Raw genomic sequence first — 23,591 nt, 5'->3', positions numbered from 1 at the left:
AACCACCGGCACCGGGCTCGGAACACAGTGTGGAATCCACCACGGGGACAACTCAACAGGCGCAAACATCCAAGGTGCCATCTCCAGAAAGGGAGGGGGAACCCGTCCCTCCCCTGGTGATGCCCTCGTCATCTTTGTCACCGGACGAAGCAGTGGCCGGGCCCTCCTGGTCTATTGGTAGTCCCTTGATGACTTTAAGGAGCACCAGGTGCTCCTTAAAAGGGTGGCTACCAACTTGAACCTCAAAATTGAGGAGTTAGAGGAGCAATCAGACGACTTGTTCAATGTCATATCTTCCTCCATCCCGGCCCGCATTACATTACCTGTCCACAGATTGCTAAAATGCTGTGGGAGACCCCATCTTCGATTCTACCCATGTCCAAAAGTGCAGAAAAGAAGTGTTTTGTCCCCGCAAAGGGATTTGAATGTGTCTATATGCACCCACCAGCGGGGTCGCTGGTTGTGTCTGTAGTTAACGAGAGGGACAGGCAGGGACAGGTGAGTGGCACCCCAAAAAATAAAGGCGCCAAATGACAAGACCTCTTTGGCAGAAAGATTTATTCGACAGCCAGCCTACAATTCCAGGTATCCAACCACCAAGCCCTGTTGGGCAGGTACAATTTTAACTTATGCGACTTCCTTATCAAGTTCACGGAGGCCCTTCCACAGGACCTAGTCCTCGAGTTTGCCATGATCCTGGAGGAGGGCAAAGCGGTGGCGAAGGGTGCCCTCCAGATGGCCTGGGATGCTACAGACTCGGCTGCCAGGGTGGTTGCCTTGGCGGTGGCCATGGGTGCAGCTTTTGGCTACGGTCTTTGGGGTTATACCAAGAGATGCAGACCACAGTCCAAGATCTCTCGTTTGAAGGTGCAGGGCTCTTCTCTGAGCTCACTGACATGAGGCTGCATGGCCTGAAAGATTCCTGGGCCATCCTGCATTCGCTGGGCCTCCATACTCCACAGCAGGTCAGAAAGCAGTTCCAGCCTCCTCCTCCACCTCAGTCCTGGGAGTCTTCCCGGCAGGGATCCTATATGTGAAAGGACAAAGACAAAGGGCTTAAGTGATGCTGTCCTTTGTCCTCTCACTTGCTGGCTTAACCCGGCCCTTCGAAACACCCTGGGGGCCAGAGACAGGCATTTTGAAGGTGTGAACTGGGGCAGCGCCTCAGTCAAGTACCTGGATCCATCCTCCTGTTCTTTCCACAACCGCTTATGCCCCTTCCAGTCGGCATGGTCATGAGTGACATCAGACCGTTGGCTGCTCAACACAAGCAAAAGGGACCTAAGACCCATCCTGGACCTGCGTCGCCTTGGCAAGCATCTCAAGAAGTTGAAGTTTCACACGGTCTCCCTTGCCTCCCTCATCCCCTCCCTGGATCTGGGAGACTGGCACGCTGCCCTCGACTTGAAGGACACATATATCCATATTTCCATTTTCCCAGAACACAGACAGTTCCTCCGTTTCATGTTGGGCCAGCGCCATTTCTAATTCATGGTGCTGCCCTTTGGTCTCTTGTCAGCCCCGAGAATGTTTACAAAGTGCATGGTGCCAGTGACCGCTTACCTGAGGGGTTGGGGCATTCAAATTTACTCATACCTCGACTGGCTGATCAAGGGCTGGTCTCGGCATCAGGAGTGGTGGCACCTCGATCTGGTTTGCTCCACATGTCGCAATCTAGGTCTATTGATTAATGAGAAAAAAATTGATGTTTGTTCCGGTGCAACACACAGAGCTCATCGGAGTAGTCCTTGACTCTGTTCAGGCCAGGGCCTTCCTCCCGGAAGCCCGATTCCATGCTATGTCAGACCTAATCTCTCAGATGCAAGCCCACCGTCTCACCACCGCTCACGTGTATTTGAGGGTGTTGGGCCACATGGTGGCCTGCATTTACGTGGTCTGGCACGCATGACTCTATCTCAGGCCCCTACAGGCATGGCTGGCATCAGTTTACGTCCCCAACAGACACAACATAGACCGGGTAGTCAAGGTTCTGGACCACATACTGTTGTCACTCGCTTGGTGGTTGGACCCTGCATTGGTATTGGGGTGAGTCCCCTTTGCGGCCCCATACCCGTCGGCCACCCTTGTCTCCAATGCTTCGGATGTGGGGTGGGGCGCCCATCTGGGTGACCTTGGGACATAAGGTCGTTGGTCAAGTCGCGAATCGTTCCTTACACACACATGTCAGGGAGCTCAAAGCAGTACGTCTGGCCTGTCAAGCTTTCCTGCTTCATATAAAAGGCAGGGTGGTTCAAGTCCTGATGGACAATGCCGCCGTTATGTTCTATATCAACAACCAAGGTGGAGCCCGGTCCGCAGCCCTTTGCCAAGAAGCCCTCAGGTTCTGGAATTCTGTGTTCAGCCATGCATCTTGTGGCTGCTCTCCGCCCTGGGGCCAGGAACATATTGGCAGATCGCCTCAGCAGGACCTTCTTGTCTCGCCACGAGTGGTCGCTCCATCCGGAAGTACTCAACATCATTTTTCAAAGGTGAGGGACTCCCCAGGCGGATTACTTTGCACCTGGGCACAACAGAAAATGTCATGCTTTCTGTTTGAGCTGGGGCGCCGACAGGCTCCCTGTCGGACACTTTCCTGCTCCCGTGGTTGGGGGCTCTGAGGTACACCTTCCTTTCAGTGCCATTAATCCAGAGCCCTTGTGAAGATCAAGCAGGACAGAGCGAAAATAATCCTCCTAGTTCTGGCTTGGCCACGCCAGCGCTGGTTCGGCACGTTGCTGGACCTCTCGGTGCCTGCCCCGTTACAGCTACCGCTCCATCTGGACCTGTTTTCTCAGAACCATGGCAGCCTGTTGCATCTAAACCTGACGGTGCTCCACCTGATGGCCTGGCTGCTACATGGTTGAATGTGTACGAGTGGCTATGCTCTGCCGGTGTCCAGCAGGTCCTGCTGGGCAGCAGAAAGCCCTCTACCAGAACAACTTATCTGGCCAAATGGAAACGGTTTACATGCTGGACTTCGGATAAAGGCATTCGACACGAGAGGACCTCGCTGCACTTAATCCTGGATTACTTCCTGCATCTTAAGCTCCAGGGTCTGTTTCTTTCATCTGTTAAGGTCCACTTGGCTGCTATTTTGGCCTTCCATCCTCTGCTCGAGGGTAGGTCGGTTTTCACCCACGACATGACTGCCAGGTTCCTCAAGGGCCCAGAGCACCTCTACCCTCATGTCAGGGACCCCATTCCTCCATGGGACCTAAATCTTGTGCTGTCATGGCTCCCGGGAATCCCCTTTGAGCCTCTGGCTTCCTGCTCCTCTCCCGGTGGTTTCTTAGTGGCAATAACATCTGCCCGCAGGGTCTCCCAGATTAAGGCATTTACCTCGGAGCTGCCCTGCACAGTGTTTTACAATGACAAGGTCCAACTGCAACAGCATCTGGCCTTCCTACTCAAGGTTGTTTCGCAGTTTCATATTACTCAGGACATATTCTTACCTGTCTTTCCTAAACCTCATAAGTTGGAGGAGGAGTGCAGGTTGCAGTCTCTGGATGTCAGAAGGGCGCTAGCCTTCTCCATTGAGAGGACCAAGCCTTTTCGTAAATTGTCGCCGTTAGTCATCACGGTGGCTGACAGGATGAAAGGTCGTCCAGTGTTGGCCCAGAGGATCTCGGCTTGGATTTCTACCTGTATCCGCTACTGCTACAACCAAGCCATGGTGCCCCCTCCGGTGATTTTAACCGCCCATTTAACCAGGGCACAAGCCTCTTTGGCAGCTTTCCTAGCCTAAGTGCCGATCCAGGATATCTGCAAGGCTGCCACCTGGTCGTCCGACCACATGTTTACATCTCATTATGCGCTTACCCAGCAGGCCCGAGACAATGCTGGCTGTGGCAGAGCAGTATTGCAAGCTGTAGGACTGTGAACTGTGAGCCCACCTCCAGGGGTACTGCTTGTGAGCCACCTAGAATGGAATCGACACGAGCAAGCACTCAAAGAAGAAAAAATGGTTACCTACCTTTCGTAACTGTTGTTCTTCAAGATGCGTTGCTCATGTCCGTTCCATTACCTGCACTTCTGTCCCTCTGGAGTTGCCAGCAAGAAGGAAATGAGAGGGCATGGGGCCAGCAGCACCTAATATACCAATGCATGAGCGCAGCACTTAAGGGGGCGCCACAGCCATCCCTACAGATACCGCTAAGGCAAAAATCTCCGACGACTGGGCATGTGGGCGTGCACACACCTAGCATGGAATGGACATGAGCAGCGCATCTCGAAGAACAGCAATTATGAAAGGTAACAGTTTTTTCTTTATCCTTCCACACAGTCTCACATGTTGTTTTCTGACTGTCCCAGGCTTGTTTTTGTTGAAAAGTGGGAGAGCAGTTGGTTAGGTGAATCCCATAGGATTAGTTTTATACCCTCCTTCCTGTTAATTTAAATACTCTTAGCAGTGAATCTCCAGCTTTAAAAAGAGGAGTGGTTTCCCTATATCAGAGGTGAAGCCAGGCTTGGAATATCTGGAGCTTGGCCTGAGAATAAAATCTTGATGTGTTTCACTAATTGCTAGTATTCCAGATCTAAAGGCCTCTCCACTACCTTGCCCTCACAATAACTTAGAAGGAAAAAGTAGCAAAGGATGTCAGCTGATTCCTGAGTAAACTAACACCTGCCCCCCTCTCTTTCTGTGATGTTGGGGGACTGGCTCGCTGCAGAAGCCCTGTCTCTCTCTGAACCGGAGAGCTATCGCTACCTGAACCAGTCCGGCTGTGTGAGTGATGAGAACCTGAATGATCTAGAGATGTTCAACAAGGTCATGGTGAGTTCTTCTCCTTGGTCCCATGTGGCACTTCCTCTGTGATCTTGTGGCAATTTCTTTAGAGTAATTTCCCCATCCCTGATAGCCTCTGTGGTTAGATCATTTTTGGTATTGGATGGGGTTTGGCCCTTGAACAGGGGAAGCAATTAAAATATGAATGGAACAGGAATATTTTCACAGATTAAAAGGGATGAAACCCAGACTCAGGGAGTCAGCCTGAGAACACCATGCAGGTGCTGCAATGCCTGAGAGAGTCAGAGTGGCCTTGTCTCCAGCACAAAGTTGCTCGAAGAGTCGGACATTGCGTGAAGTGATGCAACATCATGTGACCTGCATGCATTGCTCTGGCATTTCACTTGTGTTATCTAGTATGGCTTGTGCACCACATTGTCTGGCTTGGTGAGGGGTTTGGTCAGGAGAAGGGATGCTTTCCCTTGAATACACAAAGTAAGGCAGAAGGTAAAGGTTATAAATGTAACTGAGCCAGGTAACCTGATTACAACACTGTTTAAAATGTGTGGTGTGGACACTTCATACATCTATCCCTGGAACTTGGACAGACCTGACTCTGTGTGTTTGGTGAAAACAAGGCCAAATAAGTGTATTTAGTATATTAAAATATAAGAGAAACAAACTTGAATTAGCAATGACATTGAACCATGGTGATTTTAGTGTAGGGGCAGAGGTGAAACCTGGTGGGAAGAATAGGTAAGCAGAAAGCTCTATAGCTGGGTATAATGTGTATGATGAGAGAGGGGATTAGAAAAGGTCTAAAAATACACTAATAAATGTACAACCACTCCCAAAGAGATGGGCTATATGTTCCCTAATAGGTCTCTTCCATCTGAGTGACTGTGATTCTGAGCCTCCTATTTTAAACAGCACGGTCCTGCTGATGTAAGTTATGTCTTCTCTTTGTGGCTTTGAGTAGACTGCTCTGAAAGTGATGGAGTTTAGCACCGAAGAGATACAGGACATCTTCAAACTTCTCTCTGGCACCCTTCAGCTGGGAAACATGGAGTTCATGACGGCTGGAGGAGCCCAGGTTACAACCAAAGCAGGTAAGTATGATTCTGTGAACTATGCACCCTGCTGTCCAAGCCCAGATAGTCTCTCACCATGGCTCTGTCCCTCCCTCTCTCCCCTTGATACCCTAGCTTGCTGGCACACTTCACCAAAGCCCCAGTAGCTTAACCCACTCAACCCACATTGCCCAAGTTCCTCTGATTGAGATCTTGACCCAGGTTGCAGGGCTCCAAGGCCTGATACATCAACCTGCTTAGGGCATGGCCCTGAGGCCCCTTTCACCCTGCTCTCATCACTCTGGAGCTGAGTCGATAGACACATGGTTATTTATGATCTGTGTGTAAATAAAAATATGGAGATATTTAAAAAGAAACAGAAACATGCAGAGGTTTAAAAAAATTGTCCACTACAGATTTTCATACACCTAAAGTATCTGGTACTGATCACCATTGGAGCCAGGATCCCCAACCAGAGGTATCTAGTCTGAGCTGATCTGGTAGAGCCTCATTTCCTAAAGAAGCAGAAGTTTAAAAAATGAACAAAGGTTTTAAAAAATTTACAAAATTACACACAGAATAACTTTTAAACCTGTTTTAATTTGTTACTCTCATCCTCCCTCCCCTTTTAGTCTTCGGGTTTTTGTGACACTCACACAGACATTCATTTGCATCCTGACAAACTAGATTGTAAGCTCTTCTGGGCAGACGGCAGCTCTTGTATGTGTTTGTGTAGTGTGTCGCTCAATGATCTCTGCACAATGATCATAGAATCATAGAATATCAGGGTTGGAAGGGACCTCAGGTCGTCATCTAGTCCAACTCCCTGCTCAAAGCAGGACCGATCCCCAACTAAATCATCCCAGCCAGGGCTTTGTCAAGCCTGACCTTAAAAACTTCTAGGGAAGGAGATTCCACCACCTCCCTAGGTAACGCATTCCAGTGTTTCACCACCCTCATAGTGAAAAAGTTTTTCCTAATATCCAACCTAAATCTCCCCCACTGCAACTTGAGACCATTACTCCTTGTTCTGTCATCTGCTACCACTGAGAACAGTCTAGAGCCATCCTCTTTGGAACCCCCTTTCAGGTAGTTGAAAGCAGCTATCAAATCCCCCCTCATTCTTCTCTTCTGAAGACTAAACATCCCCAGTTCCCTCAGCCTCTCCTCATAAGTCATGTGTTCCAGTCCCCTAATCATTTTTGTTGCCCTCCGCTGGACTCTTTCCAATTTTTCCACATCCTTCTTGTAGCGTGGGGCCCAAAACTCGACACAGTACTCCAGATGAGGCCTCACCAATGTCGAATAGAGGGGAACGATCACGTCCCTCGATCTGCTGGCAATGCCCCTACTTATACATCCCAAAATGCCATTGGGTCTTCTTGGCAACAAGGGCACACTGTTGACTCATATCCAACTTCTCGTCCACTGTAACCACTAGGTCCTTTTCTGCAGAACTGCTGCCTAGCCATTCGGTCTCTAGTCTGTAGCGGTGCATGGGATTCTTCCATCCTAAGTGCAGGACTCTGCACTTGTCCTTGTTGAACCTCATCAGCTTTCTTTTGGCCCAATCCTCCAATTTGTCTAGGTCCCTCTGTATCCTATCCCCACCCTCCAGCGTATCTACCACTCCTCCCAGTTTAGTGTCAGTTTAGTGATCCTGATTAGGGGTCTCTGATCACTACTGGAACATAAATAATAATATTACACAGTAGCATAGTCAGTAATTCATTCCAAGGCTGCTTGTAATTCATGCCTTTCAAAATGATTTTGTGAAATGTCAAATGAACTTGATACTCTTCTTTGACAAAATTACAAGTCTGGTTAATGAAGGTAAGTGTGTTAATATAATACACTTGGACTTGGGTAAGGTCCTAGGCCTGGATTCATAAAGGAATCTAGGCACCTGATTCCCATTTTTAGGCCCTGCTGCAATCCTCAAAACTGCTTGACTGCCACCAAATCCTGTAGGCACCTAAGCCTCCTTGGTGCCCCAGTTTTTGCAGTAAAAATTCCCTTGGTGCCTGTGTTTCTGCCTCTGGGCATGTGCCCTCCTGCCTCCCTCTGGGCATCCAGGTGCTTGTCTCCTGCCAAAGCCCCAGTGCAATTCATGAACTGTGGGAGGAGTGTCTGCCTCTCCTGTGGGGCCTGATCCATTAGGTATGCTCAGAGGCCGCCTGACTCTATACAGAATGGCTGGGGGTGGGTTTATCCTGTCAGACTTAACTTGATATCCGTTTTTGATGAGATTACCAGTTTGGTTGAAAAGATAATAATGTTGATGTTGGAACACTTACACTTCTCTAAGGCATTTGACTTGGTACTGCACAACATTTTGATAAAAAAACTAGAATTGTATAAAATTAACATGGCACAAGTTAAATGGATTAAAAACTGGCTGATAGGTATAAAAATGTAATTGGAAATTGTCATCAAAAGGGTGTGCTTCTAGTGGGGTCCCACAGGGATCAGTTCATGGCTCTGTGCTATTTAACATTTTTATCAATGACCTGGAAGAAAACATAAAATCATCACTGATAAAGTTTGCAGATGACCTGAAAATTGGGAGGAATGGTAAATAGTGAAGTGTGATCTGGATTGCTTGGTAAATGGTGCAAGCAAACAATATGTGTTTTAATATGGGTAAATGTTAATCTGTTCATCTAGGAACAAAGAATGTAGGCCATACTTACGGAATGCGGGGGTGAGGGATCCATCCTGGGAAGTAGGGACTCTGAAAAAGACTTGGAGGTGGGGGTGGATAATCAGTTGAACGTGAGCTCCCAGTGTGGCATTGTGGCCAAAAGAACTAATACGATCCTGGGATGCATAAATAGGGGAATCTTGAGTAGGAGAAGAGAGGTTACTTTTCCTCTGTATTTGGCACTAGGGCAATGGCTGCTGGAATTCTGGGTCCAGTTCTGGAGCTCACAATTCAAGAAGGATGTAGATAAATTGAAGTGGGTTCAGAAAAGAGCCACTGGAATGATTAAAGGATTAGAAAACATGCCTTATAGTGACAGACTCAAAGAGCTCAATTTATTTAGCTTAACAAAGAGAAAGATAAGTGGTGACTTGATTATAGTTTATAAGTACCTACATGGGGAACAAATATTTAATAATGGGCTTTTCAATCTAGCAGAGAAAAGGTATAACAAAATCCAATGACTGGAAGTTGAAGCTAGATAAATTCAGATTGGAAATAAGGCATACATTTTTAACAGTGAGAGTAATTAAGCATTTGAGCAACTTACCAAGGGTGACCATTTTAAAATAAAGATTGGATGTTTTTCTTGGCTGCATTGAATTCTTTTCTTTTCTTTTTTTTTTTTTTTTAAATATCAGCTACGTCTATTTTAGGGGTTGTCCATCCCTAAAGAAATCCTCCCATTTATTGCTCCTATTGAAGTTGTTCAACTTTAATTAAATAATTCAATAATTAAAAATTGATTGTGTCACCATTGGGATAAAGGTTATGAAGGAGGTTCCCTGTACCCTCTGTCTGTTTTGTGTAAAACTAGGCAGGTGCCTAATTCATTCTTGCTAGAAACAACTTAGGCCCCTAAGCCACCTGACTCCAGAAGAGGGGTTCCTGGCTGTGGATCACAAGCATAGATAGATGTTTCCTTGTAGCTTGGACTTAGGCCTGGTCTACATTACACAGTAAGGTTGAGGTAAGGCAGCTTACATCAACCTAATTATGTCAGTGTACACACTACAGCCTTGTCCTGCTGATGTAAGTTCCGTACTAGACCGACATAATACCTCCACCTCCACGAGAGGCATAAGACTTGTGTCGGTGTAGTTAGGGTGATGTAGTGTCTGTGTAGACACTACGTTACTTACATCGGCTGTTGGGTGTCTTGTCAAATTGACACGACAGCCAGACAGCTAGAGCCCAACTGCCCCCGACTCCCCACTCCCAACTGGGCTGTCCCTGCTTGGCTCCCCACTCAGGGAGCCAAGAAGCCTGAGCGGCTGGCCCCTGCTCCTGGCGGGGAGTGGGGAGGCGAGAGCCTGGGGGCAGCTGTGCTCCTGGCAGGGGCTGAGAGCTCTGTCTCTCAGTCCCCCCGCCACTGCCTCTATTCAGTTGGTGGAAGCGCTTCTGGTGAGGATGTGCACCACCGACAGAAGGAGGGTAGTGTGGACATCAGCCATCACAGTAATTACTGTGGTGGCTGTAAATTGACCTAACACTGGTCGACTTAAGCTTGTACTGTAGTCATGCCCTCAGGCTCTGAACTCAGAAATGGGGTGGGGCTTAGCACACACCCCTCTTGTTGGTGTCTTCCATTGGCTAGCTGAGGCAGCTCCCTGTCCCTACCTAGAATGCTGGTTTTTGTGGATCCCATTCTGAGGTGCCTTTCTTTCCCCATTCATTGTATAGGGAGTCTCGACACCTAACTCGGGCTTTTTGGATCACAGTGCTCCAATGATTTTCTAGGCACCTAAGAGTTAGGTGTTGCAACAGCTAAGTGCCTTTGCTGATCTAGGCCCTAGTACTTCATGATGATCTGATTAAGAATCTAGCATTACGTAAAATGACATACATTTTATTTATGGATTATCTGGCTCATTAGTTACATAATTCCTTTTGGACACTTCCACTTGGAGTTGGCCATTTGCTGACATTTTCCTGTCTGTCTAATTTGCCTTTTTAGATATTTTGGTGGGATGGAAACTGTGAGATATACTATTTGTCCCATATCTCCTGGATGTGCCTACACCTAGCCCTTCCAATCTGATATTGTTTTTCCATACTGTTAGGAGGGGCATGGCTCACTGAGGCTGGATTTTGATCAATATTGTTTTCCCTTTCTATTACCATTAAAGATGTTGATTTATGTACAAATGCCAGACTCCTGTCTGGACCGAATGCTGAGTCTGGTGCTTTGGGTGAAGGAAACCTTCAGTACACTGTCAGCTGGCTTCAACGCTCATTAGTGTGCCCCAAAGGCAATATGTCTACTGCTAGTATTGTCTGCATGCAATGTATCTGGGGTCTTAAAACTGAGTCTCAGAGGGTGATTTCTGTGTGAACAAGAAACAGCGAAAGAATAGGTGTAGTTTGACTTCTGTATTTTGGGGATGGCTCCAGTCAGGCCAAGAGGGCTGCGCATGGGGTTTGGGGGGACAAATTCTGTGCCTGCCCATAGGGCGCCATTTCAGATTTGGGGGTGCCAGGGTGCGTGCAACTTTAACCATGATTCCAGGGCCTACTTAGGCAACTGAAAACTGTAGTGTTTTTGCAGATAATAACAGAAATATCTGACAGGAGCATTGTATCTAATTCCTATATCAAGAAAGAAAATTAAATAAATATTAGACCCACTCAGCTCTAATACTAACATGTTCTGACATCTTGTGGCAAGTCACTTATGGGACACTGGTTAGGTTTAAAATTGTAATGTATATTCTTACTCAGATAGTCTTACTAAAGTCAGAAGGAACCATCGTGATCATCTAGTGTGACCTCTTGCACATTGCAGGCCAGAGAACCTCCCCACTCACTCCTGTAATAGACCCCTAACCTCTGGCTGAGTTACTGAAGTCCTCAAATCATGGGCTAAAGACTTCAAGTTACAGAGAATTCACCATTTATACTAGTTTAAACCTGCAAGTGACCCATGCTGCAGAAGAAGGTGGAAACCCCCCATGGTCCCTTCCAATCTGACCCAGGGGAAAATTCCTTCCTGACCCGAAATATGATGATCAGTTGGAGCAAGACCCAACAGGCGGATACCTGGGAAAGAATTCAGGTAACTCAGTACCCTCAGTGCCCTCCCTATCTGTAGTAACTCAGAGCCCTCCCCATCTAGTGTCCTGTCTCTGGCCGTTGGGGATTTTTACTACAGGCAGTCACCGATGAGCCACATGCCATTGTAGGCAGTCCTGTCACACCATACCCGCCATAAACTTACCAAGCTCAGTCTTGAAGCCAGTTAGGTTTTTTGCCCCCACTGCTCCCCTTGGGAGGCTTCTCTAGAACTTCATTCCTCTGATGATTAGAAACCTTCGCCTAATTTCAAGCCTAAACTTGTTGATGGCCAGTTTCCGTGTATTTGTTCTGGGGTCCACATTGATACTTAAGTTAAATAACTCCTCTCCCTCCCTGGTATTTATCCCTCTGATGTATTTATACAGAGTAATCATATCTTCCCTAAGCCTTCTATTGGTTAGACCAGTGCTTTCCCAAACTTTTTCCACCACTTGTGCAGGGAAAGCCCCTGGCAGGCTGGGCTGGTTTGTTTACCTGCCGCGTCCACAGGTTCGGCCAATCACGGCTCCCAGTGGCCGCTGTTCGCTGCTCCAGGCCAATGGGAGCTGCTGGAAGTGGCGGCCAGCACATCCCTCGGCTGAACCTGTGGACGCGGCAGGTAAACAAAGCAGCCCGGCCCGCCAGGCGCTTTTCCTGTATAAGCGGCTGAACAAGTTTGGGAACCACCGGGTTAGACTAAACAAGCCAAGCTCTTTGAGTCTCTTCTCATAAGATAGGTTTTTCATTCCTCAGATCATCATAGTAGCCTTTCTCTGCGCCTGTTCCAGTTTTAATTAATCTTTCTTAAACATGGGAGACCAGAATTGCACAAAATACTCCAGATGAGGTCTCACCAGTGCCTTGTATAATGGTACTAACACTTCCCTGTCTCTACTGGAAATTCCTTATCTGATACATCCTAGGACTGCATTAGCCTTTTTTACAGTTGCATCACATTGATGGCTCGTAGTCATCCTGTGATCAACCAATACACCCAGCTCTTTCTCCTCTGCTGTCACTTCCAACTGATAAATCCCCAGTTTATAGCAAAAATTCTTGTTGATAGTTCCTAAATGCATGACTTTTCACTATTAAATATCATCCCATTTCTATTACTCCAGTTTGCAAGATCATCCAGGTCTTGTATGGTATTCCGGTCCTCCTCAGTATTGGCAGTACCTCCCAACTTTGGGTCATCTGCAAATTTTATTAGCATACTCCCACTTTTTGTGTCAAGGTCAGTAATAAAAATGTTAAATAAGGTCGGTCCCAAGACTGATCCCTGAGGTACTCCGCTAGTAACCTCCCTCTGGCCTGACAGTTCACCTTTCAGTATGGCTTGTTGTAGTCTTCCCTTTAACCAGTTCCTTATCCACCTTTCAGTTCCCATATTAATCCCCATCTTCTCTAATTTAGCTAATAGTTTTTCATGTGGAGCTGCATCAGATGCCTTACTGACATCCAGGTAGATTAGGTCTATTGCATTTCCTTTGTCTAAACAATCAGTTATCTTCTCCAAGAAAGAAAAGGAGTACTTGTGGCACCTTAGAGACTAACCAACTAACTAGCTTTCGTGAGCTACATGCTCAAATAAATTGGTTAGTCTCTAAGGTGCCACAAGTACTCCTTTTCTTTTTTCTTTTTACGAATACAGACTAACAGGGCTGTTACTCTGAAACCTTTCTTATCTTAATCACTTGTTAATCACTCTGTTTATAAACAAAATTCTGACTCCCTGTCTCGGGGGCGCAAGCTGGGAGAAGTCTTCTGTCTCCTCATTCAGGCTGCCTGCCTGAGGCTTGCAGTTTGTGGGGGGGCAATGCCCCCCATGCCCCACCCAAAATCTGCTTATGAGCAAAAGCCTGTATCACTGAGGTGAACGTGGGCAATTAAAGTTACTGTTCTTCTGTCCTAGTACTGAACAATGCCAGTGACCTGCTGGGCTTAGATGCCTTCCAGCTGTCTGAGGTGCTGACTCAGAGATCCATGATTCTACGGGGAGAAGAGATCAGTTCCCCTCTCACTGTGGAGCAGGTGAGTGTCTGGCTTCCTGTGCACTTGCAATCATGTGCTCTGTTTCAGTGTCACTTCATGGATTTTGCCCCAAGGTGGCAGCGTTTGCATAGATTAAAGGGAAGAAATGATCAGCACCATGAGGCCTGCAAAATGGCTGTTCCATGGAATATTGTGTGCTCTGTGGGCGGAGGAAGAGGAGGAGGATTGTGTGTTTTTTTTCAGGGACCAGACAATGAAAACTTACGTGGAACTGAGTGGGGAAGTGGTAAAAAGAGAAATTCATATCCGAACCAAATCTGTGACTGGGTACTGTTAGTATGGAGCTGGGCTTGGATCCAGGATGGAGGGGTGGGGCTCCTAGGCTTCATCTGGGGTGGGCTGAGTTTTGGAGCTTGGCGGTGGGTGGGGGTGTGTGGAGCTGGTCCCTGCTTCTGACTGGGTTGTGTGGGTATAATGACTGATGGAGAGAGAGACCCAGGCATCTTAGAGAACAGTAACTGAGCTGTGGGAACTCTCCATTTGGGTCTTAGTGAGTAGTCTCAGGCCTGACTGATGGGGACAAACTGCAGATTAGTTTAGTGCTGCATGCCCTTTCCCTCAGGACAATCTTCCTGTTATCCAGTAGAGCCAGTATTCAAATATAACTTTTAACAAACAGTCTGATCTGCATTAGTGAGGGAAGTGACGTATCTGAGAATATAAAGAGCGTAGTGCTTGAGCCCTAATGTTGTTGTGTCTATTTAGGTTCTTCTGTGGTTCATAACATCATGGTGTCAATTAACCTGAATAACTATATGGTACTGTAGGTCATTAACCCTTAGGAAGCTAGTCATCTGAGGGCACAGTTGCTGTTTTTACACATACATAGGTGACTTTTTTTTTTTTTTTGAAAATCTTGTCCTGTGTTTATAAAATCTAACTGTGAAGGACAGCAGTCTGCTACTGAGCAGAAATGTAGAATTACCGGGGCGAGTGAGCATCATATTACAGCAAAGCCAACATCTGTAATGCTACAGGGAAGACTGAGAATACCAAAGGGAGTCCCAGGCAGTTCAGAACAATAACGTGTGGCGATAAAGATTAAAAAATAGCATACTGCTTGGGCAGAACTTTTCCCCCATTCAATTGCTGTGGTATCCATCCTTGCTTGTTTTAGATCCCTTGGTGACTCTACATATGAAATGCGTCCATTCACTATTACTGATACAGCAAGCACAATGCTTCCTTCAGAGTCTTTCGCTATCAGCTAGTCTCTCTGCATTGACCTGCATTGACCTACATATGGACCTGCCAAATCCACTCCCCGCCCTGGGCCTCCAAATACTGTGTCCAGCTATTTCCAGATGTCATTCTGGGTACAGAGGATGGAGCTGCCAGGAAGTTCTTATTGTGTAATAGGCTCATTACCATTCTGAGCTTTGACATTTCAGTGTTGAATGGTGGGAGCTGGGCAAAGTCAGGCAAGGCTGGGAGAATGAAAGGAGCCATTCAGAATCCCCGTTGAGCCACTGTATGGGGAAAGCAGCTTTGTTGAGTTATTCCCGGGTGGGAAGGACCCATTCCTGGAAGATGAGGCCAAGACATTGTATAACCATACAGTCTGTCTGGCAGAGTGTTTCTCTTCCCTGCAGCTGGTTCATTAAAAGGGGTTGTCTAGAAGGGGTGCTTCAGCCCTCATAAATGAGATTGACCATCTGAGCAGAGGGAGAAAACCCCACAGGGCCAATGTGTCTTTGCTTTACAGCTACCTCTTGGGCTGAGTTGAATACATGTCCCAGGATGTGCTTGAGGCTGCTAGGTGACAGTATAAAGGGGCAAGTCTTCCCTGGGCACACCCACCTGGAGTGTCTGCCTTCAACATGCCAGACTGGATAAAACAGTAGGAAGTGAATGTTTAGAATGCTGAGACCCCACTTGAGGAGAGGGGCTGGGGTGGGGCTGCGAGGTTTTCTGACAGATGAAGAGCAACAGCAAAATGAGGGAGGAGCTGGCATCTCTCGGGCCAGGCTGAATTGGGCAGAGAAAGGCTGGGTTCTTTCAGCCCTGGCTCTGTGCAAAAGCTGAGAGAAGGGAAGGGTCTCTTGGAAGGTTTGTGTTCCCACAGGACATGACTGCTGATTGTATTGCCTTAGGGAGAATCATGATGCATCTGGATATGGGATCTTCTTCAGGACAGCACCTCAGGCAGTCTGTTGTGTGGTGGATGGCCTACCTGTAACTTCAATGCTGTGTGCATAGAAAGGCTTGAAGGAAGGGACCCTTAAAGCTAGTAGTGCTGTTGTGAAATTCCCTCTGGAGCTAGGGCTCAGCAGTGGAGACCTATGCTTTGGCAAAGACCTTGCATGGTAGGCTAAATCATGAAAGGGACATCTTTGAAATAGTCCCACCTTACAGTTACTCAAAATGAAGAGCTGAGTCAAGTCATTACGGGTTGGCAAGCCTAACTTCCGTACCAGGCAGATTGGTTGAAACTATAGGAAAGAACAGAATTATCAGACACACAGATGAACACAATTTGTGGCAGAAGTCAACACTGCTTTTGTCAGGGGAAATCGTGCCTCACCAATCTGTTAGAATTCTTTGAGGGTGTCAACAAACGTGGACAAGGGTGATCCACTGGGTCTTCTTTGTGTGACAGTCCCTATGTGTATTCCACACACGGGTACACATACGTGCCATTTGCCTGAGTCCAGAAATTCTTCCAAGCAATGTCCGTTGATTCGCACATGTGCTATGGCTCTCCTCGTGCTCCCGACTAAGGTCTTTCTGGTTCCTTCTTACCACTACATGGCCGGAGTCAGAATTTTATGTCCTCTTTAAAACTTGTAAAGACATTTGTAAATAGTTTTATTTCTTAGCTTAATAGTTAGAGTTCATAGAATATTTAGCAGAGTGTTTTTCTTCCTTCCTTTCTCCCTGGTTGGAGAACCCTTCCAAGGCTCCAGGACTACGCCCAGAATCCCAGGATTCAAGCATTGCATCTCTTGCCCTCTCTCCTTCCCAGTCAGTGACAAACATCAATGCTGCCTCTACAGATTGGTAGAGGAGAATATCTCTGCAAAGTGTAGTATCTGTCACTCTTTCTCACCCAGAACTCGGGAAGCCTGGGAGCTTCACCTGAGAAAGCACCTGATGGAGAAAACTATGAACCTCTTCTCCAATCCAGGCCAGGCAGATCCCCCTCCCCCCTGTACATTGGCATCAGTTAACCGTCAGTGCCCCTCCAACCATGTGCCTGGGACTGGAGCTTCCAACACCTAAGCTCAAAGGCTCCTCTTCTAGGGCTCCCCACGAGGGCAGAGGGCACTCTTATGGGCATGAGGACAGATCCCCTTCATGGACTGTCCATAAGAGATGCGCTCCCTCTGCAAGTTTGATGAGATGTCGCACATAGAACCTAAGGAGCTGGCTCTGCTAATGACCCCCAGATTGGAGGGCAAAGCACATAAAAAGAAAGATCCACTAGTTCTGTTAGTCACCTCAATACCCAAGTGTAAGGACTGACATTCACTGACTCCATCTACAAGCGGTAGTCTGAACCCATCATCAGTACCGCGTCATTATCTAAGGACCATCCAGCTGCCGTAGACATACCGGGTCCATCAGACTTGACTGCTGGAACCCCTAGGATACCAAGGCATATTGACACTTTCATGCACTGGAGGATATATCCCTCCCTTATCCACTGTCTCCACTTTCCTCCAGCCTGGCCCTCCTGAGAGATATTACTCAGGAGGAGGCGTCTACATTGATGTCCCAGGAACTGTCCCACCTCCAGCCATCTGGCCAGGAGTGTTTCGGTACTGACTGCCCCGGCACTACTGCTGGAGCAGGTTTTGAACTCAGATGAGTCAGAAGTGCGAGCCGCTCCTGTATGTCTACAGCCGGGGGGGGAGGGCAGGCGGGCAAACTTTTTGGCCTGAGGGCCACATCGGGGTTGTGAAACTGTATGGAGGGCCGGGTAGTGAAGGCTGTGCCTCCCCAAACAGCCTGGCCCCCTCCCACTTCCCGCCCCCTGACTGCCCGCCTCAGAACCCCCGACCCATCCAACCCCCCTGCTCCTTGTCCCCTGACCGCCCCCTCCTGGGACCTCCTGCCCCCTGACTGCCCCCTCAGATCTCCCGACCCGTCCAACCCCCCTGCTCCTTGTTCCCTGACCGCCCCCTCCTGGGACCTCCTGCCCCCTGACTGCCCCCTCAGATCTCCTGACCCCTCCAACCCCCCTGCTCCTTGTCCCCTGACCGCCCCCTCCTGGGACCTTCTGCCCCCCCGGGACCCCACCCCCATCCAACCCCCCCCATCCCCTGAGTGCCCCCCCACCCCCTATCCACACCCCCGCCCCCTGACATTTCCCCCGGGACCCCACCCCCTATCCAGCCCCCCCAGGTCCCCGTCCCCTGACTGCCCTCCGGGACCCCCTGCCCCTTATCCAACCCCCCTGCTCCCCGCCCCCTTAGCATGCTGCTCAGAGCAGCAGGAGCTTGCAGCCCCAGTGGAGCCAGCTACGCTGCCCGTGCTGCCCGGCAGGAGTGGCGGGTCAGAGCGCGGGCGGCGTGGCGCTGCGGGGGAGGGGCCGGGGGCTAGCCTCCCGGGCCAGGCAGGACGGTCCCGCAGGCCGTAGTTTGCCCACCTCTGGTCTACAGACACAGTCGAGCCTTGGCAGACATTCAAGGAGTCACGCTCACTATTACTTGAGTACAACACCCCCTGCCCCCCAGGACCGCTGGTACCGAGTCCCTTGCAGGCCCTGCAACTGATCAATCCCTCTTTTTGGCCTTAATGGGGTCTGTGGGATCTTTATGGCAGGCATCCGGGCCCTTCTCAAGAATTGTACTGCTACTCTCCCTCCTGCCAAACAGATCCATCAGTGTATGAGGAGGAGGAGGTGAATCCGGATCTGCAGGTTCCACCAGGTGTCTCCTCATCATCTATGGATGAAGCACTCGCTGCTTCCTCGCCGTCTCCTCCAGATGCCCATCAGTGGTACCAGGAGCTACTGCAAAGAGGTGCCAGTGACCTCCAGATCCCACAAGAGAGAATCCAAGACTGTCAGTGCTGGCTCCTGGATATCTTGCAACCTCAGGGACCAAGCACAGTGACCCTTCTGATCAGTGAGGCTGTACTAGAACTGGTCAGAGTTGTATGGCACACTCCAGCATCCTGTTCCCCTACAGTGAAAAGAGCTTAGAGGAGATATTCTTGTTCCTGACAAGGGAGATGAATTTTTGTTTTCCCATCCTTCCCCCAATTCACTGGTGTTACAGACAGTTACAGAAAGGGCTTGGTTGCACTACCAAAGGGCCACCCTGACAGATATGGGCTCTAAGAGGCTGGACGTCCTGGGGAGGAGGGTCTTCTTCTCTGCAGGCCTGCAATTTTGTGTTAAACTACCAAACTCAATTAGCGAAATATGATTTTTAAAAACTATTCCAGGCTTGCAAGCTTCATAGACCAACTTCCCACAGAGCACAGAGCCCAATTTCAATCCCTTCTAGATGAGGGAAAGCTAGTGGCAAAAACAGTTCTCCAGGTCTGGCCATTGGCTTAGTCATGAAAAGTGACTCTTGGCAGTAAGCGTCAGGATTTTCTAGGGAGGTTCTGGATGATGTTCTCCCCTTTGATTCAGATCTCTTTAATGAAAGAATACACAAATCCCTGCATTCATTAAAGGACTCAGATCAACTCTGCATTCCCCGGGGATTTATACTTGAACCCCCAGGAGGAAACACCAGAGCCAGTCCTATAGACCAAGACCACCCCTTCCACTTGCACCTTATTACCAGCACCAAGCCGAGCCTCCACGGAAATGTTGAAGCATTCAGAGGCCTCGCTTCTCAGTCCCCTCTATTGCTGTGGCCTCTTCTCACTTCCAACCAACAGCCAAGGGCCATTTTTGGTCAAGACCCGTGTTCCACCACTGATGCCACTCGCCTCTTCATTCATCACTTTTGGGGGCCATCTCACACGCTTTGTCCACAACTGGAGGAAGATCATTACAGGAAATTGGGTTTTGGAGATTATCCATCAGGGACACTCATAGAATTTCTCTCCTTCCCTCCTCATAAACTCTTCCCCATCCCCCTTCAGGGATCACTCTCACAAGGTGATTCTTCAGTGGGAGGCAGAATCTGTTTACATTAAGAGGCAACAGAACACATCCTGCCTCAGTATCATGGGAAGGGTATTTACACCCCATATTTCCTAATCCCCAAAAAGACAGAGGGTAGAGCCCCTTGCTGGACCCTTGGCAACTCAACATCTGTATCTGAATTCCGGATGATTACGTTTGCATCGCTACTCCCCTCCCTTCAGGAAGGGTTGTGGTTTGCAGCTCTCGACATGAAGGACGTGTATTTCCACACGGCTCTTCACCCCTCACACAGGAAGTTCCTATGTTTTATGGTAGGCCAGGAACATTTCCAGTTTTGAGTCCTCCCCTTTGGGTTAGCTACGGCACCCAGAGTATTTACAAAAGTTTCCTCTGTAATAGCAGCCCTGATGAGACACCAGGGCTAAATGGTATTCCCATACCTGAATGATTGCCTCCTGGTAGGCCGCTCACGTCAGGAGGTTAAGTCGTTGACAGGGCAATAGTTCTAGGCATTTGCATAAACAGAGAAAAGTCTTTTTTTATCACCCACAAGAACAGTAAACTTTATAGGGGCACTGTTGGACTTTATTTCCATGACACTGTTCCTCCCTGCGAACAGGTTTCTTACAATCCACAACCTGGTTTCATGCATTACCCACTTACCATGAACCACAGTGCACAGGGCCCTTGCACTGCTAGGCCACATGGCCAGGTGCATTGCCATAACACCGTTTGCCAGGTTTCATTTGTGGTACCTGTAAGCTTGGCTTCTCTTGATCTATTGACCAGATAAGGACCACATCAACTCCAAGGTGAGCAGTCCCACCAGAGTTATCACCTCTTTTCGCTTGGTGGTCAAACCCTGAAGAAATCATGGTGGGTATTCCCTTCAGCCCTCCCATCCCCAGAACCACCATTGTGACAGATGCCTCCTGCCTGGGGAGGGATGCTCACCTGGACCCCATGAAAGGCCAGATGACACACAAACGTACTAGAAGCGTGGGCAGTTCACCTTACATGCAAGGCCTTCCTTTCACTCCATACGCCTATTCCATATATAAGTAACATCAGACAATATCACCACTGTGGTCTATGTAAACAAACAAGGAGGACTTAGATCTCATCCTCTCTGCCTGGAAGCCATTAGTCTTTGGAACTGGTGCATCAGGCTACGTACCTTCTGGTATTCACAACTCCCTTGCAGACAAACTCAGCAGAAGCTTCTTGGCAGGCCATGAGTTGGAGGTCTGTGACAATGTCTTAAGTGAGGTACACTGCAGTGCGACCTTTTTGTGCCCCAGACAGACAGAAAGCTTCCCCTGTATTGCTCCAGTGGAGCCATGGGTCGCAGCTCCCAGGGTGACACTATACTCCTGACCTGGATGAACGACCTCATGTATTATCTTTCCTCCCATACCCCTGCTTCCACAGGTCATAGGGAAGGTACATCATGACAGAGTCAACATCATCCTATTAGCATCCTACTGGCCCAGACAGTTCTGGTTCACAGAACTTCTAATGATGTCTGCACTCCCTGCGCCGTCTCCTCTGATCAGGATCCACCCATTCACAGGCCTCCTAACTCAGGATGGGGGGAAAATCAGGCATCCCAACCCAGTTCCCTCCGCCTCATGGCCTGGTGTTTTGGCGGGCGTTGGATATAGAATGCTCTTGCTACCTGGCCAAATGGAGACATTTTTGGCCTAGGCACAGCTCCAACATTCTTCAGCCACTGGAAGTATCCTTAAAAAAAAGAACGAGGAGTAGTTGTGACACCTTAGAGACTAACAAATTTATTTGAGCATAAGCTTTCGTGGACTAAAACCCACTTCATCGGATGCATGCAGTGGAAAATGCAGTAGGAAGATATATATACATACACACACACACACACACACACAGAGAACACGAAAAAATGGGTGTTGCCATACTCACTATAATGAGAGTGATTAGTTAAGGTGAGCTATTATCAGCAGGAGAAAAAAAATCCATGGTATGCCCACACCTTGAATACTGTGTGCAGTTCTGTTCCCCCATCTCAAAAAAGTTATATTAAAATTGGGAAAAGTACAGGAAAGGGCAACAAAAATGATTCGGGATATGTAACGGCTTCCGTATGAGGAGAGATTAAAGAGACTGGGATTATTCTTCTTAGAAAAGAGCTGACTAAGGGGGGATATGATAGAAGTCTATCAAGTCTCCACTGGTATGGAGAAAGTAAATAAGGAAGTGTTATTTACTCCTCCTCAGAACACAAGAGCTAGGGGCCACCAAATGAAATTAATAAGCAGCAGATTTAAAACAAATATAAGGAAATACTTCTTCACATAAGGCACAATCAACCTGTGGAACCTGTTGTCAGGGGATGCTGTGAAGGCCAAAAGTATAACTGTATTCAAAAAAGAATTAGGTACGTTCATGGAGGCTAAGTCCATCAGTGGCTATTAGCCAAGATGGTCAGGAACGCAACCCCATGCTCTGGGTGTCCCTAGCCTCTGACTACCAGAAGTTGGGACTGGATGACAGGGATGGATCACTTGATAATTGCCCTGTTCTGTTGATTCCCTCTGAAGCATCTGGCACCAGCCCCTGTTGGAAGACAGGATACTGGGCTAAACGGAACATTGATCTGACCCAGTATGGCCATTCTCACGTTTTTATGTTCTTAAGATGTCAGTGTTCTTTGTATCTGTGTGTCTTCTCTGTAGCTCTAAATTCTTGACTCAAAGGTCGAGTCTCCCCAAAGTGACTTCAAGGTCTCTTGCCATGCCCTCAGCACTTGCGTCCCAGGTGTCAATGGTCTTCCACTTGCTTCAGACTTTTGACTGTGCTGTGGCTAGGCCAATGGTAGCATTGTGCAAAAGCTGCTTACTAAACATTATACAACGTATATTCCATGGGGCAGCCAGCCATACATATGGCTCTGTCCAGCTGGCAGTGTGATAACTCTGTAGGATGGGGATGTAAGTCGTTAGTGTCGTAAAGTAGTGACAGTGGTAATATCCATGTGCTCCTTCTGCTCACCTATCATGACAGCTTTTTCCTCCTTATATGCTCACAGGCGGTTGACTCTAGGGACTCTCTCTCAATGGCACTGTATTCCCAGTGCTTCTCATGGCTCATTGGCAAGATTAATATGAAGATCAAAGGGAAGGAAAACTTTAAGTCTGTGGGCATCCTGGATATCTTTGGCTTCGAGAACTTTCAGGTCAGTACTTTATCTTTCTGGGGGCCAGGTTTTTTCTGAAGATTCACTGGATGTATGAAGGAAATTTGCTAGGCTGATACCTGGTGTGGATCAATACAACACATATTGGGAAACGTCTTTCCAACACAGATCGCCTGTGAGAGAGAGCAAGAAACACTTGGCTGCCCTTTTGCAGTGCATGTCCTCCCGTGGGCTGTGATAGATGGTTAGTTCCCCTTTGTGGGTGGGTTGTGATAGACATTAGTTGTACCTTGAGATATGTGTGCACAGTAGATGTCTGGTTTCTAAAACATTCACATTCTTGCTTGTGTTCTTGTGGTAACAGGCGAGGGATGCCTATTAATTAGCTGCTCTGTGACAGAATGAATAACCAATAGGAAAGAAAAGAGAGAGTGAGGTGATACCAGACTCTTCTACTCTCCTCTGCTTTATCCAAAGGCTAGTAAATTCTGGCCTTGGAGTTCATATAGACACCGTTCATTAAATGCTGGTCTTCTGTATGCAGTTTCCCTTCCACGTTGTCCTCACAGGAAGACTTTTTTATAGACCTGCCACCTGAATTTTAATTTTTATCATCTTTGTTTTTCCTCTCTTGTAGATTAATAGTTTTGAACAGTTTAACATTAACTATGCCAATGAGAAACTCCAGGAATACTTCAACAAACACATCTTCTCCCTGGAGCAGCTAGAGTACAACAGGTAATGAAGGGAAGGGAGCCGTG

At 48.0% G+C, this 23,591-nt stretch overlaps 1 protein-coding gene across 1 annotated transcript in view; it reads left to right on the top strand.

Annotated features, from left to right (window-relative positions):
• Nucleotides 1–23,591, top strand: part of LOC141995676 (unconventional myosin-X-like) — a 268,905-nt gene that overhangs the window by 93,851 nt on the left and 151,463 nt on the right. Inside the window, exons 9-13 of the mRNA XM_074966937.1 lie at nucleotides 4,671–4,774; nucleotides 5,706–5,835; nucleotides 13,470–13,588; nucleotides 22,723–22,869; nucleotides 23,468–23,568. Of these exons, the coding sequence (XP_074823038.1) occupies nucleotides 4,671–4,774; nucleotides 5,706–5,835; nucleotides 13,470–13,588; nucleotides 22,723–22,869; nucleotides 23,468–23,568 (601 nt within the window). The remainder of the gene's footprint in view (nucleotides 1–4,670; nucleotides 4,775–5,705; nucleotides 5,836–13,469; nucleotides 13,589–22,722; nucleotides 22,870–23,467; nucleotides 23,569–23,591) is intronic.

The sequence above is a fragment of the Natator depressus genome, chromosome 11 (assembly GCF_965152275.1).
Source record: "Natator depressus isolate rNatDep1 chromosome 11, rNatDep2.hap1, whole genome shotgun sequence".
Lineage (NCBI taxonomy): Eukaryota > Metazoa > Chordata > Testudines > Cheloniidae > Natator > Natator depressus.
The sequence above is the reverse complement of the archived record's forward strand: the minus strand, read 5'-3'. Positions and strand labels throughout refer to the sequence as shown.